The following is a 23,096-nucleotide window of genomic DNA, read 5'->3' on the forward strand; positions in this document are numbered from 1 at the left end:
CCCCGCGCCATGGATGTCTGTGCACCTTGATCGGCCTCCGAAAGCAAAATTCCGTTCAACCCCGCGAAAAGTGTCTCCCACCATCAATTCACCATTCGAAATCCAGAATCCTCCTTCCTTCGCACCACATAATACCGACAATATGACCACCGGAAACTTCGAATTGCTCTGCTTGGAGAACCCTCTCCTGGATATCCAGGGTGTTGGGTATGTAACGACTATCTACTGATCTGCTGAGCACTATGCTGATGCCACACCAGGGATGAAGAGATGCTCAAGAAATACGACCTCAAGGCAAACGATGCTATTCTTGCCGAAGAGAAGCACATGGGTCTATATGAGGACCTGATCCAGAACCGCAATGCGAAGCTCATCCCCGGTGGTGCCGCGCAGAACACGGCTCGTGGTGCAGCAGTAAGTTTTTGACCCTCGAACACCGATCCGAGCCCGACTGATCGTGGCTCTCAGTACATCCTCCCCAAGGACTCCGTCGTATACATCGGATGTGTAGGCAAGGACAAGTACGCAGAGATTCTCGAGAAGGCCTCGTCAGAGCAAGGCGTCAAGACAGCATACCGCTACGACGAGACCACCCCGACCGGCCGCTGTGGCGTCGTCATCACCGGCCACGACCGCTCCATGTGCACCGATCTCGCCGCCGCAAACCTCTACAAACTCGACCACCTCAAGAGCCCCGAGATCTGGCCGCTCGTCGAGCAGGCCAAGTTCTACTTCGTCGGCGGCTACCACTTGACCGTCTGCGTGCCCGCAATCATGGCCCTCGCAGAGGAAGCAGAGGCCAAGAACAAGCCCTTCACCCTCTCTCTCTCCGCCCCCTTCATCCCGCAGTTCTTCAAGGACCCGCTCGACCAGGTCCTCCCGTACTGCGACTACATCATCGGCAACGAAACCGAAGCCGCCGCCTACGCCGAGTCGCACGGCCTCGACGCAAAGGACATCCCCTCCATCGCAAAGCACATTGCCAACCTCCCCAAGAAAAACACCAAACGGGACCGCACCGTCATCATCACCCAGGGCACCGAGCCCAGCATCGCCGCCACGGGTGGGAGCAGTGAGATCCAAGAATTCCCCGTGCACACGATCGGCAAGGAGCAGATCAACGATACCAACGGTGCCGGCGACGCATTTGCGGGCGGCTTCATGGCCGGCCTGGTGCAGGGGAAGCCGTTCAAGGAGGCGATGCATATGGGCCAGTGGCTGGCTAAGCTGAGCATCCAGGAGCTCGGCCCGTCGTACCCGCAGCCCAAGCAGACTTACTCTGCTTGAGAAGGTGCTATGCTTTATACTGGGTAGCGAGCAAGGTGTTACTCTTTTTTTTTTGTCTTTTCATTTCAGTTCAGTTCAGTTCATTCAACATGCATTAGAAGAGCGATATGGGAAATTCTCCAATACAAGGACGGGAAGGGAAGGGATAAAAAAAAGTTGTACATGATCTATGATGAAGACAGACGATGGTGACGGCCGGAGCCTTTTCAACGAGGAAGAAGGGGGGGCGGAGAGTGGCCATTGTAAGACGATGGAAACGACGAGCAGCAGGGGGCGTAACTTTGTGCCGTTGGTGTAGACACTACCTTCAACAATATCCTCTCTAGCTCTGCTAGGGAGCCCGAACCCAAACAATGCTATCTATTGTAGCAGAGTGGGTTACTATGGAATATATCCAGGACACAAACGTTGATCTGCATGCGGGACGTGATGCACTGTTGACGCTTTGAAAATAGCTTCTGACTGTCGCAGCTCTAAACAACTCTCTAGAAAAGAAGTACACTCACTATCACAAGATCCATATTCTTCTTCATGACGGCCCCGCAGAGTCCCAAGCAACTTTCCGCCTTTGACATGTCCCACCTGATGAGAGATTAGATCATGCGACTTCTTTAGATTGTACAATTCGCTAGACACTTTCCCAAAACTCCAGATGCATACATCCTACGTATTTACATGTTTGTGCAAGCAGCCGCTCCAGGCAGCATGACCTGTTCCGCTTCCACCGCCATTGACGCTCACGATTTACATGTCAGAAATAGTAGCCTTCTCCGCTCGCACTCACAACAAACTCACACCCCAGCGCGTGGCCATGCTCGCGTAGATTCTCTTCGTGTTCGTGCAGTTGCTGTAGGATAATGTCGCCGACAACGGGGCCATCGTCAAGGGTGTCTTTGACGTGGATAATGACGACCTTTACGCCTTTCAATGGCAACTCAGTCAAATTGCGGTCGGCAATGGTGGGGACTTGAGGTTCTAAGGAGGGATTGTCCTTTCGCACTGTCTTTTGGACCAAACTGCGCGGACTCGTCACATCATACATATGATTATCGACATCCGAATTCGTACTACTCTGTGTCGTGCGGCTTTCTCGGCGGCTTTTACTCGCATCCCCGTCATCGCCTGCGTGGTCGATACTAAGAAAGCCAGCGCTTTGACGTTTCCGTTTCCTGCCCTTGCGTGCTTCATCACGTTCTCGGCTCAGTTCGTGCTGGGCCTCACATACCATCGCTGCGAGAGACTTCAATTCAGCAATCAGATGACGGGGTGCAATATGCCCGAACAGCATCTGGTCAGCCTGAGAGTCGGTGTAGGAGCATTCAATGAAGATGCCGGTCAGCATGCCTTGAGCAATCTTGGGTGCAGCCTCAGCCCAGACATTCGCAGTCCGTGGTGATAGAGAGATACTATCAGGCTCAACGTCGCCGAAGATAAGTACCTCACGGGCCGGCGTGGCTGGAGTGGCTTCGGCACGGATGAAGTAAGCAGTAGAATCCACAACGCAGACTGAGGGCTCGGCGGCATATTGGGGAGTTCCTGGCTGAGATGCAACAGAGAAAGACATGGATCTCCCTTCTTTGTAAGCGCTTTCAGCACTAGATAGACTGGTTCCAGTTCGTGATGTTCCTTGAGGATGGGTATGCTGATGCTGGGTGCTTGTCTCCTGCAGGTTGGTAATACTACCTCGATGGACATGGCTGGTTCCACGCATACAATGGCCATGGCTGACCTTGAAACCTTTTGCACCTAGCCCATCACAGACTTCGATAAAGCCTCTACTGGGACCTTCGCCGAGAGCAATGTTACCACCTTCGGCCAGTCGTTGGAAAGTGACAAAGCCCACGCCACCATCTTCGTCGGTGAGATTGGGCCAGATGATGTCATTGAAGAGGTGAGTCTTGATGGCATTAACCGTGAAGGGTAAGGCAGCGAGTCGTTTTGGTCGTGATGTGTTATGGAAAGCGGCAGTGTTGATGACAAAGCCAGACACATGGTCAAGGTGAGGGTGGGTGATGAGATAGGTTGAGACGTGTTCTCGGACCAGGTATGATGCATTCGCGCGCGCCGATGCGTGTGGAAAAGGTAGGCCGGCGAAAGGTCCAGATTCAAGGGTTGTGACCAGATTCTTCCGTGGCTCTGGGGTGGCGGATTCATTGCCGTCATCATCGACCGGAGCATCGGCCGACGGATCGATGTCGTCCTCATGAGGTGTCGATGGAGCAGGATTGGCATCTGCCACGAGTGGAAAGTGGTTTTCCAGAATGTGAGTGATGGCTGCTAGGTGCGAACCAGCATCAACAGCCAGGACTGAGCCCTTGGCCCAGTTTGATGCTATCGATCGGACCAGGAAGCCCGTGACATTGTTCTCGTTGGGACCACCACCTGAGCCCTGGCTGTGTCAGACAAGGATGAAAAAGATGAAACATGAAGAGGTGGAGAGATGCGGATAGGGTGAATGTAGTGGTCGAATCCTAGGTCGGCAGTAAATAAACTTACCAAGCAGATGACTTGGATGGCAGGAGCATCCGTATGTGAAGGCCGACGGCTCTTTCCTGAGGCAACATCGCCGTCTTTCATGAGATCGGTTGCAGTTCCCTGCCCCAGACTAGAGTAAGGGGTTGGAAAGCAAGCTCCCTATGGCTGATATCAGGGGAGCAGATGACAGGACGGCAGGCGATCAAACAGGCCTGGAATTTAGTGAACGAAAAGAAGTAGCAGGGTTGCTCTCATTCGTGCTGGGTTTGGCTTAGCAGACAGGCCGACGGAGTGGAATCAAAGTATATTGATAGTATAGCTGTATGGCCGCAAATGGATAGGTTGTTAAGAGTGAGTGCTTGTTTCTCGCTGGCAGCTCCAGTCTAGGGTTTGTCTAAGAAAGGTAGCTAGTAGCCAGGCTCGCCAGGTGTACAACAGAAGACCAGACACAAGCGTTTCAAGTCTTCTGAATAGATAAACAATTGAAGAGTGCGATAGACACGGCTGATGAGGAAGCAGGGCGCAAGGCAGCAGCAGGCTGTGGGCAATGATGCAAGGTGAGATGTGCGCAAGATGGGCATCAACGTGCTTCAGAAAGCTTCAGAGAGCCAGGTGAAGCGTCAGTGGAAATTGAAGCGACTTGCACACACGCACACAAACATATACACACAAGGTTGATATCGCTGGCGCTATAAAGTGCGCAGAGCAGTTTGTGTAGAGGAGGACGAGAAGATTGAGTTGTGGCGGCCGCCCATTGCCCCTGTGCCACTCTCTCTCTTAGGCTGGTAATAAATAGCACGTGGCCTGTTCTGTGCCACTCACATATATGATAATTATCAGCTTCAGGAATAGAGAGCTAACCAACGATAGAAGAAAGACACGACAGATCTAGAGATGTTTCCCACAGTCGATCATCTTTTGGTAGCAAGCACAGTGTAGTTGGTTGGTAATCGGAGTTGGGCAGAAAAAGGATGTCTGGCAAGAAGGTGACCTGATGCATCAGGCACCAAGACACCAAGGCATAAACCTGCTCAGGCACTCAGGCACTCAGGCAGCACTACTACAACCCCAAAACCTTCTAGAACATCCGTCTGACACATTTGACATTTTGACGTTTGACGTCTGATTCTCCATCACCACAATTCACCATTCACCTCTCACCATTCCATCTCCACTCAACCTTCTACACTTTGACTTCTTTTTCCAAGGGCTTTTCATCTCTTCAAACTTTCGCCTCGACTTTTGATCTCGTCGTCATTCTTGGCTCCATAGCTCTCGCTTCCGTCCAAGCATGTTTCAGGCTTCGCTTGCCCCAAACATCTACGCGACTCAACCCCCTGCTCTGGATTTGTGCTTCTGCCACTTTTACCTTCCGACAACACGACCAAAATACGAGTCTCCTTGCCGATTATGTGCTCGGATAGTCTGCATACGTGGGAAGCATAAATTAGCCGCCTGCCATTGACACTGGGCGGGCATGCATCCGACGTGCCTTGCTACCATGTACGTGTCCATCCATCTCACCCACTTCAACAATTTGCTGCTTCCACTAACTCACTTCTCCATCAATGTGACCGCAATTCCTTCTGCCGCTCATTTCGCCGACACACCATCCGACGCCCAATGCACCCGCCAAGCTGCGCCCTTCCACCACTGAGCTAGAAGCTGTCTGTCACTCTCATCCTTCTATAACCCTTCTAGAAGTCGGCCTCGCCTTGCACACACATTCCTTGTGCTGCTCCACCGCATTCACGCCGTCTGTGCATCTTGGAACCTACGACATGGTCATGGTTTCAACGGCTCCTACAACCATCTAGATGTACACGGCCTCCGACAAGCCGATCCTGCCCTCCCTCCCTTGTACCGCTCTGACTTGTCAGGAATGACACAGACACTCGACGAACAGGTGCTCCTGTGTTCCTCGGCTTCATCACGGATTCACAACGGTAAGCCAGCCATACGTACCGTCCGAGCAGATGTCTGGTTCGATCCGTTTCAACGTGCCGCTCCAACTTCCTCCTTGACACGACTCACGACCTTTGAAAAAAGCATGCGTGGCACCCAGGGAATATCGTCGTTCATCGCGTGCAAAAAAACAACCATCCATCTTCTATGCCAAAACTTCTTCCACGTGGAACAGTAGTTCAACGTCGTTTGTGGCACTATACATCGGCCTCTCGCTTTATCCGAGAACAGATCATCCACATTATACACAGCGAAAATCACATCCTCAAAATAGAATAGCCAGGCTTGGATCCCCTGGCTTGAACACCTGCACTCTCGTCCGCAATCAGTCACTCCCTTGGGAAATATCCCCGGCCACCTGGCCCGCGACAATATTCCAATACCTTCGCATCGGCACACACTTCTAGGAATGTGACGATGCATCTTGCAGCAGCTCCCCATGTCGAGATTTCAAACAAGCCATGCCAGTCAAAAGAAACAACCCAATCCCCCCTCCCCTGCCACAAATCTCCTGGCAAGTCCCGAGCCCAGGTTCAGATCCTTCTGGAAGCCCAAACCCTCGTTCTCCGTCCAAACAAACTCGCCGACCGGCGAGATTCGGACCTGTGAGCCGGCCCTTGCCTTCTCTCTCTCCACTTCTCTCTGCAAGGGCTCTTAAGAGGTACTTGTTTCATCGTAAAAAAAAAAAAACTGTGTTGCCCACGCTTTCCGTCGTCTGCGTAATTATCGCGGGTTTGTATGTTCCTGCTAGGAGTATAGAGTCGTGTGCCCTCTCTTGTCTCTCATTTTCCCCTTGTGAACTCTCATTACACAAAAGTTCAAGCACTGCTCTGCGCGTTGTCCATGCGCCGTATCGCAACGTCGACATCATCCACTGGGCCCTCCCCCTCCCCCCTCTTTCCTGAAAGACCACATATCTACTGTGTGTGACCCATCGTGCCCTTACAAAGATGACAGTGCATTAGCTACGGTGACTCCGAGGCCTTTCATCTCGTTGACGTCCGAAGAGGATTCTTCTATTTGACATGCTCTAGAGGACGACGCTATTTTCTACATCGTAAACCCTCGGTCATGACATCGTTCGTTCTAGGGTCCACAGGATCTTTTTTTTTGACATGTCCATGGAGGTAATTATTCAAAACAACACTAGACTAAGCACGCTCGGCACGCGTATGTATGAACGACCGAGCCAATTTTTGCGGTCCACGCTTCGATGCCATTGGTCCTTCACTCCTACTAATATGCATCATATATCAGGCACACCATCTTCGTAGTAGTCTACTTTCGGTATATTATGGCAAGACCTTAAAGTACTACATACTTCATTCGCTATGTCGTTTTTCTTATCTTCGTCCCCATCCTGTCCGTCATCCATATCACGTCCATATGCATGCAATCGTATCAATCGCATACAATACGTGCTTCATCAAAATGACAAAGGAAATCGCTTTGTCCCATGTCAACGACGTCGTCATTCATTTCCACTCCTGTCATAACACTCCATCAGAGCCCGCCAGAGCTGTCTACTTGAAGACCTTGCCATCGGCCCACTCGTACGTCTTACCGTCGACGTTAACGGGCTTGTCCCATGCCCATTGGTCGTTGACGTACTCCTTGTCTTCGGCGTTCGTTGGGTCGAGCTTGACAAACTCGTAGCTCTCATAGTCGGGGCCGACGTCGAAGGCTGGGAGATAGTCCTGTCCACGAACCACAAAGGCTCCCTTGATGAGAGAGTCACCCTTCTCGCCGTACACCGATGCCGCTCCAAAGATGTGCTTGCGGCTAGCCTCAAGACGAGTAAATGTACCACCTATGTCCGTATGTTAGCTCGTTCAATGTGTGACGCTAGCTTTCAACACTTACCGATCAGGTTGGAGGACATGAAGACGTGGGACAGTTCGTTGTTGTACTTGTAGTCTACCTTCCAGAGAGAGTACTCTTCAAAGTTGCAGTTTTCCCAAAACCACGGAAGAGCAACCTCACGGGTATCGTTGTTGGAGTATTGGCGCTTCCACTCGTCAAGTACGAAAGTCGGTCGTGGAAGTAGATCGAGAGGGTGCTTGGGCTTGGGAGCCGGCGCTGGCTCGTCCTCTTCCTCTTCGACCTCCTTTGCCTTGGGCTTCGGTGCAGCGGCTTCTTTCTTGGGGGCGGGCTCCTTCTTTGGTGGGGTGTACTTCACAGCCTCCTCAATAAAGTCGGTCTGTTCGATCACACTGGAGAGGATAGGCTGGTTGATCAGGGTCTCATACCACCGGGTGAAGTTGGGGTACTCCGCACGCCACTTCTTGTCAAAGACATTTTGGAAACCACGGGAAACAGTGCCAACAGTGAAGAGATCAGCAAGAGTTACCCGCTCGCCAACAAGGTAGGTGTTGACAAGAAAGTGGTCATCTAGAGTCTTGATGGCAGTGTTGGCGCGCTTTTGTGCATCCTCAACATTCTTCTTGTTGTATGGATCCTTGCCGATCAGAGGGCGGAACCAACCGCCGAGGGGAGGGAGAACTTCGGTGTTTGCAAAAGACATCCATCGCAAGATTGACGCATAGTCCTGCTTGGTTTTACCGAGAAGGGATGTCTTCTCGTTCTGCGAGGTAACTATTAATGAGTCAGAGAGGATTCAGCGAATAAAACATGATTCAGCAGAAGTTTTCATCGAGCGTGTCAGAGTGTGAATACAAGTGTCTCAACATGGTAATTCAGTCAGGGATAACTGATTGATTGATGTAATCTCATCATGAAGGATTTACTAAACAAAATGGGTGGCTTACGGTAGACAGCAATGGCGATGGCTTCCGTCAGAACAAAGTCATCCTTGCCGTGGAAGGTTGGGATTTTGCCGAGCTTGTTAAGCTTCAGATATTCTGTAGGGACATCCGAGCCAGGTTCGGTATGAACGAGTTCGATATCAAGGTTGTTTTCCTTTGCGACCGCGAGGAGTGCAGTCGTGCGGGAGTTACCCTGTTGGTGCGTCAGAATTTTGTACGCAAAGTGGCACGGCGGGGTAGGATCGTGAACGCACCTTGAAGCTGTAAAGCTTGCCGAACGACATTTTTGTATCGTTATAAATTCTAAAAGAAGTTTGGGGTATCAAAAAAAGACTGGCCAGTAGTAGTACAGTCTGGTCAGACGATGGTTGAGGAGTGAGGAGAAAAGTTGTGTCCCTCAATGTCTCGTCAAGACCCAAGAAGAAAATCAGCTCCTGTCAATGCACGGACCCCGGCGTTTTGGCGCAACACGTGATCGTCTCCGCGCCAGCGAAATATTAGGTTGGAAGGAGCTCCAGCGCCTGGTAAGAACATCATTATCCATTGACCACCAGCTGCATCTTCAGTGCGCCATGCAGGTCGGCGAGGTGCAACGGGGCCTCTCGAGGGCCATTTGCTCGCAGTGCAAACGGTCTCGTCCCACTACACGCTTCCCATTTCGTCGAGGGACGCCTGCTATACCCCATGTTTCCTTCACAACCTCCTCCGCTCGAACTGAGTCAATTCAAATACAAGAACATGGCGACAGAGAGCAAATGCCTGACACCATGACTGCGGAGGAGATGGTCAAAGCTGGCGACGTATCAGTACTGCAACGACTGCGGGTCGTGCCAGCATCGCGAGCATATTTCAGCGGTCAGCCACGCTTCACCGATAGCCTTCTTGAGCTGGAAGCGATTCAACGAAAGTACGAAACACTACCAACAATCCCTCAAGCCCAAGCTCCAAGAGTAGCCTGGAAAGATATAGTAGCGTTCAAGACCGATGTCGGTGCCAATGCGGAACCTGTCAAGGTCTCGAAATACAGCAAAATAAAGCACATTTTAAAACGTCTAAACCGCATACATCCAGCTTTGATGCCACAGGAAGCAGCGGATATCATGAATCGATACAAGAGAGATATCCAGCCGCACATGAATGCAGCAACGCCCGGAACCATTGACATTCAGGGAAGGGCAGCTGGTGTAGGAAAGAGGAAGTCCTCATCGGCCGTTGCATACGCTGTTGAAGGAGAGGGCGAAGTCATGGTCAACGGGAAGCCTCTAAGTCTGATGTTTAGCCGTGTCCATGACCGCGAGACTGCAATCTGGGCGCTCAAGGCTACTCATCGGGTTGACAAGTACAACATCTTTGCAATTGTTAAAGGTGGCGGTACAACCGGCCAGGCTGGTGCGCTAACCATGGCTATTGCTAAGGCACTGGTCGTACATGAGCCTGCATTGAAAACATCTCTACGTGCTGGTAAGTCTACTTTACCCTTAGTCAGAGGCCTCATTCGAGGCTTTTATCCACCGTAGGATCCTTTTAATAAAGTCCTACTATGTATCTCTTCTGTACCTACAGTACCGTATATACCAAAACGTACTGATACTGACATTTTCAAAGCTGGCTGCATCACCCGCGATCCAAGAACAGTGGAGAGAAAGAAAGCTGGCAAGCTCAAAGCGCGCAAGATGCCTGCTTGGGTCAAACGTTGATATCGGAACGGCAATAGATATTGCCAATGTATATATTGTCTCTAACCCTCTCGGTGCCGCTCATGCGTGTATAAGTCGCAAGTGTTAGCTACCACTATAGACATTAACGTCTTGTAAGATATTTTCGATATTGGCTAGCGGAAGTAATGTTTCGAGCACAGTCAAATTTCTTAGTGCGACTACGTACCTTCTCTAGATGCCATAATGACGAAGTATAATAGGCGAACGATCTTGAATGGCGGACAAGACATGGCGTGGACAGAAGTGTGCATTGTAGACGCTTTGAAGAATCCGAGTATGCCAAAATGTATTGGCAACGTACCATCTGAATGTCCCAGTGTCATCCGCAGTAGCCTTGCTCAGTGCCGCTTGAAGTCACACGATCAGGTTGCGCGAATACGAGAGATTTGATTCAACAACCTCCGCTCGCGGTAAATACGAATTCAGAGATACGAGTGAAGGTTAATCGAGTCAAGGAGAAGTCATGGAGATGGCATGGTCTTCTTTCAAACAGCTCGTGACGCGATGACGTGAGAAGATAGGATCTGGGTTGAGCGAAGCCGAAGAAACGGTCGGGAACTAATTAGGTGGTGCATCGTCGCGCTACAGCACGGCATGCTCAGACCAGAGCTCGAGACAGCGACCCTTGTATTATAGCAAAGTTTAATCGTCATTCTGGCCAACCGTCATCTAGGATTTCATACTCATTATTAATTGAACTATGTATAGATCTAGATGCCACCTTTCAGGATTGTTGAGTGTGTAGACATGGAGAACATGCATGGGGCTTGCAGCATCGGCTAGAATGTTCTCAAATATAGAGTAGAAAGCGCTGCAAAAGACATCGATCATGAGAGTCTATGACTATCAATCGAATGCAGGGGTCTTTGAACGAGTCCTTAATATGGAGGGAGCCAAAGAGGTGCGTGTGCCTGCAATATAACGTTGAAGTCGTGGCTGAGACTTGACCATTAAGCACTCGCACCTGCGTTGGTCTGTGGCCAGAACTAGTTGTTTGTCAATGCAGAAATTCAATGCTATGAACTCGATGTCTCATGAGAAGAATTGACTTCTCAGTTGTCTCAGACACTGGTGAAAGTGTGGAGAGCGATACCATCATCGATGACCGGACCATGAAATGAACAGCGATGTAAGATTAATCGTGAAGCTGCTAGCCAAAAAAAAAGAAACGCGACGAAAAGTTCAGGCATACCAAGATCGGAGATGTTGTCACAGCGTTGTTCATGGAGATTCCGCGTATGTGTAGCACACTGGAAATGATGAGATAGACAATGAGCGCTCCATGAGCACTCACTTCAATCACAGCTACGTAAGCCACCTATTACCTCGCAGGAACAGTTATTGCTGCTCTTCTTTGGAACTGCACGAACATTTTCTTGTGTAGTTTGTCGACTAGCTCAGCGGTGACACCACATTCTCCCGCTTCTAGGTCACGCCGCACGCGTTTTGCGCCCACAGCGAGTCAGATGTGTGCTCAAATTAGCATTTGAGTTGCGGGAACGTCGCGGTCGGATGACATATTGCGAGGATCTTGAAGAATCGCTGGGGTTCAAAATAATATAGGGCGAAAGCAGTGAGGCTTCTTCAGAGCGGAAAGACCCAGAAGCCAGCGATCGACCTGCGCGTGGGATGGAGGGGGAAGGGTTGAGATGGATGCAAAAACGAAAATACCTAATCAACGTAGTTGGTATGGCGTGTACGCGGGGATAGGGGGCGCAGATGGTCCTGAAGTTATTATCATCCGATCGCAAAACAAGAAACACCACAACTTACAACCGCCTGCACACGAAGAACGCTTGCAGGGCGGCGGCAACGGAGCTTGAACACCATATCTCCAGCATAATTGCTCTTTACGAGATCCGAAGCATGTTTCAGGCTTTCCTGCACACGCTATTCTGTTCCTGCTCCGTCATTTCCTATATTCCTCTAGCCGGTTTCCGATGTCTACGCGAACAATCGCCTCGAGGGTATTGTACTAATGCAAAATGACTGTGTCTTACAGACTGTCACATAGTTGCTCACGATCAGGTCACCTTAAAAGTGCCTTCCGACCAACAAAGGCACGACCGCTAAGTCTTCGCCCGGCCCCCGGTGCCCAACAGGTAGTCCGAACATTTCCGTTAGTGTCCAAATCCACACAGACCTGAGCCATATATCATCAGGACTCACTCTGGTCTCAAATATGACCGTGTTGGAAGTCTGAGCGTGAGCGGAGCTGCCTCCTGGCTTAGGATTTGGAAGCTCATCTGATGAAGGCTGAGAGGAACGAGAGAACTGGAATGGCCTAACAGGGGGGTACTCATGATCCGATGCAGTCGGGCATCATCATTGGATGCCCAGTCCACTGGAAGAAGGGCCTATCTCCTCAGCAGACCTCATTAAGTCGCATCCACGATGCAATACCAGCAAGCTTAGCACTTTTGAGTACCATTCGAATTCTTAACAGTCAAGCGCTTCGACCCTAGGCTATTCTGCCACTCCGGTCGTTGGGCCGATGGAGCATGAAATCATTCTGCTTGGGCATTCCACTACCAGTACATATCACTCACAACGGCCGTTAGTTCAGGCTAGTCCCTCACGACTCACAATGCCCTTCGGCAAATCTGTAACATTGCTAGGATCGATTGGTCGTAGCTCGGCGTAGCCTTACTACTACCCCCGGCTGTCAAGACACCCCCCCCCCTCCACCAACCCTTTCAATCTACCGGGCTCGTCAGGATACCCACTGATATCATTTTACGTCGTCTTGGTGACGGTAGGTCTGCGGCTCTTCTTGGTCCAAGTGCGTAAGGAATGTAAGTATTGTTGATCGTAACGGCTTAACATGATACACGATAGCTAGGAACGGTAAGTCCTTGCGACTGAGCAGAATAACTAGTATCGTCTGATTTCTTACTGCTAAGACCTGTTCCTGCATGACCTTAAGCGTTTATTGCTAGTCGTCCAGCTATTAGGTGAGGCCTGGTGTTGACCCGATTAGGCTAAGATCTAGTATCAAGCCAATCAGAGGCTGTCGGAGTTACGACGGCGCTACTACATGATTAAATTCCGTAAAAATAGAACAAAATTAGCTTCTGGGATTCATTTCACCGATTTCTATACCGATAATTAATTATGACAAAAGCACCCTCCCCTGGCTCCTCTCGCTTTCTCAGCTTGTCCGCTGCTAAAGCGCATTGTAGCGGCCAAGATGCAGGTATCCCCGAAGGCCCTTACCATTATCGTGCTGGTGATATGAGACGTCCCTTTGTTGAGCATGCTGCTTGTCATCCTATCGCCATACCCGACGGGAAAGAAGGGTATTCTAAACAAACGAATAACATGTTGTTCGGGAGATTTCTCCACATATAAACTCGTCAATCGGAAAAGCTCCGAGACGTATATCTGACAGCCCTAGGAGCGTTTGTGGGCTGGCCGATCCCGCTGCGTTCAGCGTGCGGCCGACCACGTGCGAAATATAGATTGACTTTGGAGTCAATTGCGTCTCTCAGAGAGCGCGGACCTCGACTTCCTGGAAGTCAAAATGGGCTTTGTCCACAGTTGCAACAAGAAGGGACATATATTCATCTCCAGGTAAGCAAATCTCCCATTACCTTCGCGTCTTTTCATTAACAACATCAAACACCAGCTTTCACCAGAAGACTCGCCGACAGATCACCGTCACTCGTTCAAATTCTGTTCTGTCGCACCTTGGTCTCGCATTGCCGCCTAGTTTCGCTTTTCTAACATTGCTTAACTTCTCTCTGCTCGGACCGAGTATTGGCCAAAACCACATTCAGGGCGTTACACTGTACAAGTCAAGACCTAAGGACAACAACGGAGCCAAGCTTCTGCCGGGGGGGTGTTTTTTCAGCACCGGTTCTAGTTCTCCAGATCTGATCTCCGCCTGAACAATTTGATCCTGGAACGTTGGGCTCGTCCCCTTCGACAGGTGATTGCAAGGGCTACCCTCGCTACTAATCACTACCCAGTTCATCATCTCAACCGTTGCAAGTCTGGGATTTACCTGGTTATTAACACTCCACCATTTCGCCCATACCACCTCACCTCACCAATCGACACATTACGCCCAACTTGCTATCCTTGCCTGGCAAAAAGCCCTACGATTGACGCCATCCTTGGACAATCGACCCTCCCTTTAACTTGGACACGATCTTATTTGGGTCTGGTCCATTACTCGCCGGTTCTTTTCGCAACTCCCCATTTGCTCCTGCAGTATTTTATTTCCTGTTCCGCATCGCTCGACTCAGGGAGCAACCTTGCGATCTGAGTTGCGAAGTGAGGCTTCTGGGGATATTCCACAGCACCTCACGCGACGGTAATTGGCTAGTCGATTCTTATGCGCTGCAGTCTAGTCTCATACTTCAATACAAAGACCTACGTTCTAACGTGAGTGGGATCTTCCCTACACTTCTAGTAGGTGTCCTAACGAACCATTTTTATTCCAGTCATTCGTTTCCGTTCCTCCGCAGATCGGCCACCATCAGTTCATCTGGTCTGACGCACTCTTCCTGGAGACTATTACCCAGCGTATCTGCTGAAAGTCGCAAAGCTGGCATACCTTTACGTCTCCCCGCCTCTGTCGCCTTCGGCGTCTCGTAGCCCTCGAGATCTGCTCTTACAGCCATCCAGTAAGTGCGATCGGACTGGAATGGATGGTAATGATCGTCGACAAAGACAGAGCAACACTCAAGGTTACCAAACACAAACCCAAAGCATTCAAACAAACACGCGATATTCCCCATCTAGCTCAGCCGAAGGCCATCGACAAGCACCTTTGAACGCGCACCCGTCAACATCTGCGCCCGGTACAGGACGTGGAACGGACGCAACCTCGTATAACTACACATACGGCGGGGAAGGAGCCCAGTACGTAAGACAACAGATGCAGACTGGAACCCTCCAGTATCCGGCCGACTGCTCGGCAGACTCTCATCGCCCGTCTCAGCAGTATTCACAATATGGATCCAACATAATGTATGGTGTTCAGCACCAGCAACCGGCACAGCAGCAGCAGCAACCCAGCCAACATTCACCATACGAGCCTGTGCAACAGTATCAACCCCGACAATCGGCAGCAATTGAGGTATTAACTTCCCAATTTGGCGTTCCACAGCATTATTATGTTGGAAGTGAGGCTGGCACGACGAATGTGCCTGCAGCGGCAATGGGAGCACCGAATGTGTCGACCCAATATTCTGGGATGTCTTATACAGCACCGCAGAACCCGCTTCACAGAGATCACCTTGGACCATCTTTTGTTCCAGGGATGGCTGACTCTGCACACCCCAGCTCCACCGGGGCTTATGGACAACAGAGCTATTCTTCACACGGCAGTTCCAGTGTTGACCAAGCGTACAGCAAATACCAGACAGTACTGAAACAAACCTTCAGCCAAATTGGTGAGGGCAAGTTGCATGAAGCAGGTGTTTCTCTTATCGAGATATCTGACTGGCTTCTGACCAATGCTGAAGGGCTAGGTGAGTTCGTCTCTGACTTTTCAGGTACAGTCGGAACTGAGATTGACAATAGGCCTAGTACGCGACGAGCAAAGTATGCACGCTGAACGACTGAAGCTGTGGGAGGATTTCAACCATTGCTGGCTCACTGCTCTTCAAAGACAAAAAGAAATTACGGAGGAGAGTCTTGAATCCGGCCAACGACCACGTCCAACTCAGACTTTGATGGGGTATGATCAGCTGGAGAATCTTGGTCGGGAGCTAGTGAGGCTTTGTGATCTGATGGAAAAGCATGGCTTGGTAGACTATCAGATGGGCGTCTGGGAAGAAGAGATAATCTCAAGTGAGTCACCCAACTTCAACTATTGCGAAAGCCGATTGTCTCTAACTCAAACTAGTGCTCACGGCATGTCTGGACTTGATTGAGGACCAGCCGCGAGGCTCGACCGGCTCGACTGCTCGAGGCTCCATTCCACCAACGTCACGACGAAGGTGACACTGGAAAGTGGCATTTTCACACAAGTCTAGATAGATGGCTCATGGGAACGCGACAGCAATGATGCATACTGATTGCATGATACATGTCTTGATTGGACATATCGCATTGACCATTTCTGGACGGAAACACATCGACGGGCAATTCGACTTGATAAGACCCGGCTGAGTTTGGTCTCAGTCTCCCAGAATTACGATATATTCTATACTCCGCTGCGCGTAAGAACTTTCTTTTGTTCCTTCTTCGGGCTCTAAGGCGCACTGTACGGTTATGGACGGGAGATATCTGCATGTGGATAATGCACCGGCAAACGTTTATCACTTTTTCGACATGGCTCTCGGGATCTCAAATGGAAGTTTTTTTTTGCTTTCTTCGAATTCATAGACGTGGGGGCTCGATGTATTATGATTGCGACCAAGGAGTTGATGGGCTAGGGAGCTTCACGAAGGCGAAGCCATTGTGCAAGGGCACTGGGTTAGGGGTGGAGACAAGACAGTGCCACACCGGCTATTATCACCTGAGACGCGCGGGCACGACCGAGCACAATGCTGTGGAACAGTAGTCTGCGTGAGAAACGTGGACAATGCATGTACCATAGTAACCATACTAGACTATACTCGCACGAAATTTGGCGACTTGCTGCTACCTGGAGATACCAGAAGTGTGAACTGATGCATACATAGTAATCATAGAAGCGACCAGGCTGTCAAATTCACATAACGGCTTATCGTAACCGTTCATTGGGCATCAGTCTGTTGAGTTCATCATCCGGTGGATCGTCCGACTTGACACGTCAGAGCATTGCGACGATCATTCTCAGCCTCACAAATGTTGAATGCGCTTTGCCAAGATATTTTGTTCTTCTAGACTTTGCGCACGGTCTACGGCATTTTGGGATCGTCACAATGTGCCCTCCAAAGTTCCAGGGAAATGCGCCAGTTTGTAAGACAGGATAAGCTACTCGGCAGCGCGAAGCGGAGTGATGGGCTCCCTAGTTTATTGCTATTTGCAGAGTCCGGGGTAGGTACCTCACTGATGCCCAGGAACCTTGTCACGCCTTGCAGGCTGAGCTGTTGTAACTATTCTTAGAGTTTTTGAGCTTTGTTTGTCGCGGTCTAATTTTGCCTCTGCCTTGCATGTTCGCCTTCAGCTCAGGTCATAGCACATAGTTGCAGGCCACCGGAGAGGAATATGGCACCCTTCTGCGCTGTCCTTGTGTCCAGCACAGCACATAGTGGTATTGACGTAATCGATCCGTGATATGGGGCTGCCTCGGAACAGGATCGGGCTGCTCTGGAGGAGCCACGATGGTCACAGGATGCGTGTTCTTTGTCCTGTCTACACGGAGTCATAGTACAAGCCTCACTCTGCGTAGAATCTGCTTGTGGCATTCGACTATATGTCGATCAACTGGCCTTCGTTCGCAAAATCGGGCTCCGATAATCCGACGGCTTGGGCAACAGTTCTGGCTACAAGGGCAAGGTTCAGAGCATGACTCTCATCTAGGGAGAGCCTCGAAACCGACGAGGGTTCTGTAGATGCAAAGGAACCCGAGATGATGAATGATGGGCAGCGTTGGGCGGGATGCAGGGGCAAGACAGTCAGGACGGCCTGAGAGTAGGGTGTTGGGGAGTAGGGGGGTAGTAGGGGGAGTAGGGAGTTGCCAGCTTTCACTGCTGGCTGCCCGAGTGGAACCCGCCGAAGGTCCTTTGGACTAAGCCTTTTCCCGACACCACGGGCATGGGTCTAGCCGTCAGACTAGACCTAAAGGGGACGCGGGTGCTGTCCCTCGCGCCCGCCTCCGCCGTCCCGCCACGACTGCGGCCGGTATTTGTTGTGTCTCTCCACTCTCCGTAGCCTCCATCACCATTCTTTGCACGTCTGTCCATGTCTGACGCAATAGCTTACACAATCAATAGTAGGCTCTTTACTTCGTTTCTCTCACAATACACCAAGCATGTCACACATAAACATCTTACCTTGATAGCCTGTCTCTCGAGGCGACGGTAAGTCAAATAAAGGCGATTTTCATCTTTCTTATTCCTACCTTCCGAGTCCCTATGCCTGCTTTTCCCTATTTGCTTTTCCTATAACCTGTCCGGCTCTAGTTCACTCATATTCCAATTTCGATACTCTCTCTCTGGCTCAGCTGAGCCAACAGCCCTTAGTCTCGCAGTAATCTCCCGCACCCTTGTTGTCAGAGTCCTCTTTCTGACACATCGAACAAGGATACAACCCATATCCCAGTCTGCCTGAACAAGCGACCTCGTCCGAAAGTCCATCACTGCGTTGCAATTGGCTTCGAGCACACTTAGCTCGCCCTCTTATCATCCTCAAGCAAGACCCTTATGCCGGCGTGTTGGTCCTGGGCTGACGCCTCGTCGCGTACCTCGTACGCCCCCAGATTGCCCTGATCCGACACTACGGAATGGAGAGGGGACAGGTCCGCTCGTCTCCAGTCTCATGGATCTTGTTTGCTCCTCACTCTGCTCTAGTCCTGAGACACTCAGCTCTATCACACGCAAGTGGCTGGGAATTTTACGTCACTGTCAGCTTTGGTCTCAGATCCGTCGTGTCGCACAATCTAGATCTCCTCGGTCGGGAGTATCCAACTACCGCCCGCCCATCTCACGTGTACTATTGACACATAGACGTACGTCGATGTTCGGCCGCGTGGATAGGCATTTCAATAGCTCTCGGTCTGAATACTAATCGCCAGGCTGTCTGCCAACAGTTTCTACCGCAGCCGCGTTTAGTCATACCCTCTTTCCTGGATTTCAGCACCTCTACAGCTCAACCCTCATCCATCAGTGTAAAAGTATTCCCGAGACCCTGGTCTACAATCTCTTAATATAGCATACCGAAATGCAGCAACTGCCCCAGACCAAAGCCCCATCAACCCCCACACCCAGCAGTCTCCTCCCTAATGAGGCGCCAATATCTCGGCCTGCCTTGCCTTGCTGTAGATTTGGAATTTCGTGCCCCTGTTGATGGGTTCCAGGATACGAGGTTTGAGGGTTGAGTACCCTGTCCATGAATGTCTGGCCCGAGCTGGGATTCCTCTGTAAGTGAGGCAGTGTGGAGTGAATGGACTAGCTGTTATTGTTTCGCCCCAGACATGGGTGTTGGGGATCGGCGCTTGAAGAAGTGTAATGGTAGGTAGGGGTATTTCTTCGGGGCGTCTAGGTGCGTTATCTGGATTCTGGCTTGTCTTCCGGATTGAGTGCGGTGGCTTTGTGATGTATGTGCCTTCGGGTCAGGATTGGCAAGCATCAAAGCAGGATCCTGGTGCTTTGGTAATCAGAATCCAGTGTGGTAGTTTCGTCATCATGTATCCCCTCCGATGAGGTGGGTAGTTCTCAAGTAATTAGGTTCTTGATTGTGAATGAATCTGGCACTGCTCTTGGTAGAACGCAGCCGCTCACGTCTGAATATGCTATGTGTACGCTCATCAAGGTGGCAAGAGGTACTTTGGTAATTGTTCACACAGATGTCGGTCCTCTATCTTATGATATTCCAGTAGCGCTACCGCAGAAGGGCATTGATCAAGGCAGTGATGTCTGAACAAGCGTCTCTGTCGTTGTCATGAGCAAGAGAATAGGAGGCGACTTTGCCCTTGCTTGGGCCTTTTGACTTGATTAATTCATAGAACCAATGTTAATCTGCCATCCCTTCGGCACCATAGACACAGATAACTTGCATGAACACGACTTCATCATACCCAGCATTTCTCACGTCTTTACAATACGTTTTCACGCTTTCCCATGAACATGCTTCCTGTCATCAAACTTCAACCTGAGCGGCCCAAGCGCGGTCGTGAAGGTATCCTCAATGCTATTCTCAAAGTCCTCTGGCTTCTGCCCCGGGGCAAACTTGACGCTATACCTCCGCACAAGCTGCGACGTGACCTGGCGGACTTCCATCAGCCCAAGCTGTTTACCAACACATCCATCAGGACCTGGGAACGAAACAAAATGTCAGCCAATTCCATAGATATAGAGTCAAAGATATCGTCATTAGCTTACCTGTCGAGAACGGCATGTAGCACTTCTCCTCCTTCACCAGCTCCGGCATCGTGGTCCACCGCTCGGGAATAAACTCATCCGGCCGCGGGAAATTGCGCGCATCACGCTGCAGCGTGTAGATGGGTACTTGCACGATGGTGTCGCCCGGGATGAACGTCCCGGCGATCTCAACGCCCCCGTAAGGCGTCACACGCTGCAAGCCTGATGGCACGGGAGGGTGCAAGCGGAGGGTTTCTTGGATGACGGCGTTGAGATAGCTGAGTTTGGACAGCGATTGGGCGTCGATGACGTCGGCGCCGGCGTCGTCAAAGAGCTGGTCGATCTCTTGCTGGAGGGCTTGCTGGACTTTCGGGTGCTGTGAGAGTTCGAAGAAGAGGGTCGTTAGGGTGGCGGCGGTTGTGTCGCTGTATATACAGGTTAGAACTGAGGTTGGGAGATGGATGGAAGGGGGCGAGGTACCTTCCAGCGACAATGATCAGTTGCGAATCGCCGTACAGATTGACGCGCTCCTGATACGTGTGGCTCTTTTTCTGCTCGTACTCCTCGAGGAGCCAGGACATGATGTCTGGGCGCGAAGGCGGGTTCTTGCGCCTACCCTCGGTCTCGTCGACGACAAACCGCCAGAATTTCTTGTCCTCTGCATTCAGAACTGGGGTCATGCGGAAGATGGGGAACACGTAGCCCATGCGACTGAATATACCCACGACCTTCATGAAGCCATGGAGGGCTTTCATGAAGTAATGAACCACGCCTTCCTGGAGCATGCCAAACGACTTGCCGAACGAGAGGTCGCCCATGACGTCGAAGCTGTAGAAGTTGAACCAGTCGGTGACGTTGATGGGCTCATTGTGGAGTCTCTCGATTTGTGTGAGTAGTTGCTCTGTGTGTCCCGTGACGCGCGGTTCATATTCACGGATGTCTGGGAGAGTTTAGTATAGCCCACGTGACAGAGTGCTTTCAGCATACTTTTGGAGTTGAAAGCCTTGTCCCAGATCTTTCTGCGCCGGGAGTGCTCGAGTTTGTTGCGTGTTTGCTGTAGAGAAACTTGAGGGTGGTGAATACTGTACCAGGGACCCTTTGTACACTTCGATCTCGCAGAGTGTACCACATCGACTGCGTCGGCATTGTTGATCGATAGCTCACGAGGCCCTAGCATATAATCAGCCTATGCTTGACGTTGGAGGACGCACTCTCGCCTACCAATGCGTACGAAATCACCATGCTTCTTATGCAGCGCCTGGATCTCCTTGAAGAGCTTGAACTCCTTGACAGACAACCTCGTCGTGTTAAGATTGCTCACCCGGCCCATAAACGGCCCCGGAAAACGGTGGAGACGGTGGAAGAAAACGCGATATATGAGCATGCTCGCGTACACCCCGACTACCCACCATGCCGTCAATTTCGACGTGTCCTTGAGTGCCCCCGCCACTGATATCCCTCCGTTTGTCAACACGTAGCTGATAACAGCCGCAGCTGCAAGATTCGCAGTGATCAGCGTGCCAGCAATCTTGGGGAGCGAACGGTCCCATTCTCCAACTCGGAAGAGGGATACATGTGCTGCCACGCCTCCAAGCACAGCCAGTACTTGTAACGGTGAGGCTCCTAGAACTTCTGCCATGCTGAAGATGTGTTGACTGTTGAGCCAAACTTCAGTTTGATCGAGAATCGGGGCTGGGGATCGGGCTATATGCGACCTGCGTTCCGCTTCATAACTGCGCCTACAAATGGACAGGGCTCGCCCTGTTGGCCGGACAGTAGTCGACGTCGAATGTTACGCTCGATGGGTAGTGGTTAGAGCACCCGATACCGAGGTTACTCAAACGCCATTGGCAAAGTCCGTGCGGTGACGGCTCCAGGGCAGTCTAGTATAGTGTGGGAATAGCCATGTGGGTGATGGGAGACTCTAGAGCTCCGTCTGAATCGATAGCCTTGACGTCGAAGGACCATTGGTTAGAAGGTCTCGAGTCAGGTTGACGAGAACAAGAAACGACCTGGAAGGGGTACCTGGGATGTTGCTACTTGCATCCCCTCGACCGCAGCAAACACACTATGCAGCTATATCAGGTCAACATATTGAAACACTACCTCGTGTGTCATGTCAATCAGCCGTGCCGTTGAGTCAAGATCAACATCAGCCAAGAAGTGGACGGTCAAAAGCGATAGTCTCATTTGCTCAGTGCGGCTTAGCGCTACCCCACAATCGTCCCCCGCACCAGCAGATCCACGTCCTTTTATTCCCGTTACACCCGCACCGACGAATTCAGCATAGAGTCTGATACATGTCGTTAATATCCTTACACTTTAGTTAGAATCTCCTATCCCGTCACAAAGTCTACCAGAAACCCCCCCAGACTTCACACAAGGAAACTTCCAAGAAACCGCCTCTGTGACATAGCATAGTCAGTCGCACATCAACCACGCCACACCTCCCCCAATACCTAACATCATGTCCGTACTGCCCATGTACACTATCACGCACAGCGCAAATCCATTCCCCGCCCACAGCTATCACGGCATAGTAAAACTGCAATCCAGAGACATGATCCAGGATTCCAGATATCTATCTCTCCGACAATGATTGGGACATGTTCAGCAAGTCCCCTCCCCCAACATACCGCAAAGCCCTCTATATCTCGCGGATCACGCTACTAAGTGCTTTACTTGTAGTCTTGTCTGACTAATCCAAGAGTTCAACATTGCATAATATCATCAAAGGAATATGTCATAGTATCCAGTAGTAGCATCACTTAAGCGCACACACTTAGTCGAGTGTTTCAGGGTGGTGTACTACAGTATACATGTTTATACATATATACATATATACAGCGGAGGGAGACGCTAGGTTTACTTACGCCCATAACACTAATACGAACATGCTATTTAATGATGATGATGATGATGATGAT

At 50.7% G+C, this 23,096-nt stretch overlaps 6 protein-coding genes across 6 annotated transcripts; 3 read left to right on the forward strand and 3 right to left on the reverse strand.

The window, feature by feature from the left end:
- Window positions 1-142: 142 nt before the first annotated feature.
- On the forward strand, window positions 143-1,287 carry EJ05DRAFT_440539 (Ribokinase-like protein; the record flags this gene model as incomplete). The annotated part of the gene is made up of 3 exons (XM_033741938.1): window positions 143-207; window positions 261-414; window positions 469-1,287. The coding sequence occupies 3 exons, from the start codon at window positions 143-145 to the stop codon at window positions 1,285-1,287; spliced, it is 1,038 nt and encodes a 345-aa protein (XP_033599572.1).
- A 560-nt stretch (window positions 1,288-1,847) lies between these two features.
- EJ05DRAFT_56264 (uncharacterized protein) lies at window positions 1,848-4,016 on the reverse strand. Its single transcript, XM_033749756.1, has 2 exons — window positions 3,784-4,016; window positions 1,848-3,676 (listed from the first exon to the last, which is right to left on the reverse strand). Exons 1-2 carry the CDS (start codon window positions 3,862-3,864, stop codon window positions 2,039-2,041), a joined length of 1,719 nt encoding a protein of 572 aa, XP_033599573.1. The 5' UTR covers window positions 3,865-4,016; the 3' UTR covers window positions 1,848-2,038.
- A 2,887-nt stretch (window positions 4,017-6,903) lies between these two features.
- On the reverse strand, window positions 6,904-8,859 carry EJ05DRAFT_454124 (eEF1-gamma domain-containing protein). The gene is made up of 4 exons (XM_033742440.1): window positions 8,747-8,859; window positions 8,496-8,685; window positions 7,591-8,322; window positions 6,904-7,537 (listed from the first exon to the last, which is right to left on the reverse strand). Exons 1-4 carry the CDS (start codon window positions 8,774-8,776, stop codon window positions 7,251-7,253), a joined length of 1,239 nt encoding a protein of 412 aa, XP_033599574.1. The 5' UTR covers window positions 8,777-8,859; the 3' UTR covers window positions 6,904-7,250.
- A 400-nt stretch (window positions 8,860-9,259) lies between these two features.
- On the forward strand, window positions 9,260-10,189 carry EJ05DRAFT_487104 (uncharacterized protein; the record flags this gene model as incomplete). Its single annotated transcript, XM_033745590.1, has 2 exons — window positions 9,260-9,953; window positions 10,098-10,189. The coding sequence occupies 2 exons, from the start codon at window positions 9,260-9,262 to the stop codon at window positions 10,187-10,189; spliced, it is 786 nt and encodes a 261-aa protein (XP_033599575.1).
- Window positions 10,190-14,451: 4,262 nt separating this feature from the next.
- Window positions 14,452-16,310, forward strand: EJ05DRAFT_56488 (uncharacterized protein). Its single transcript, XM_033749758.1, has 4 exons — window positions 14,452-14,599; window positions 14,659-15,690; window positions 15,749-16,012; window positions 16,068-16,310. The coding sequence occupies exons 2-4, from the start codon at window positions 14,862-14,864 to the stop codon at window positions 16,163-16,165; spliced, it is 1,191 nt and encodes a 396-aa protein (XP_033599576.1). The 5' UTR covers window positions 14,452-14,599; window positions 14,659-14,861; the 3' UTR covers window positions 16,166-16,310.
- A 3,607-nt stretch (window positions 16,311-19,917) lies between these two features.
- EJ05DRAFT_511863 (cytochrome p450 monooxygenase) lies at window positions 19,918-21,808 on the reverse strand (the record flags this gene model as incomplete). The annotated part of the gene is made up of 5 exons (XM_033748275.1): window positions 19,918-20,123; window positions 20,191-20,594; window positions 20,650-21,109; window positions 21,157-21,339; window positions 21,391-21,808. 5 exons carry the CDS (start codon window positions 21,806-21,808, stop codon window positions 19,918-19,920), a joined length of 1,671 nt encoding a protein of 556 aa, XP_033599577.1.
- Between the last annotated feature and the right edge of the window lie 1,288 nt (window positions 21,809-23,096).

The sequence above is a fragment of the Pseudovirgaria hyperparasitica genome, assembly GCF_010093815.1.
Source record: "Pseudovirgaria hyperparasitica strain CBS 121739 unplaced genomic scaffold EJ05scaffold_10, whole genome shotgun sequence".
Taxonomy (NCBI): Eukaryota; Fungi; Ascomycota; class Dothideomycetes; order Acrospermales; family Acrospermaceae; genus Pseudovirgaria; species Pseudovirgaria hyperparasitica.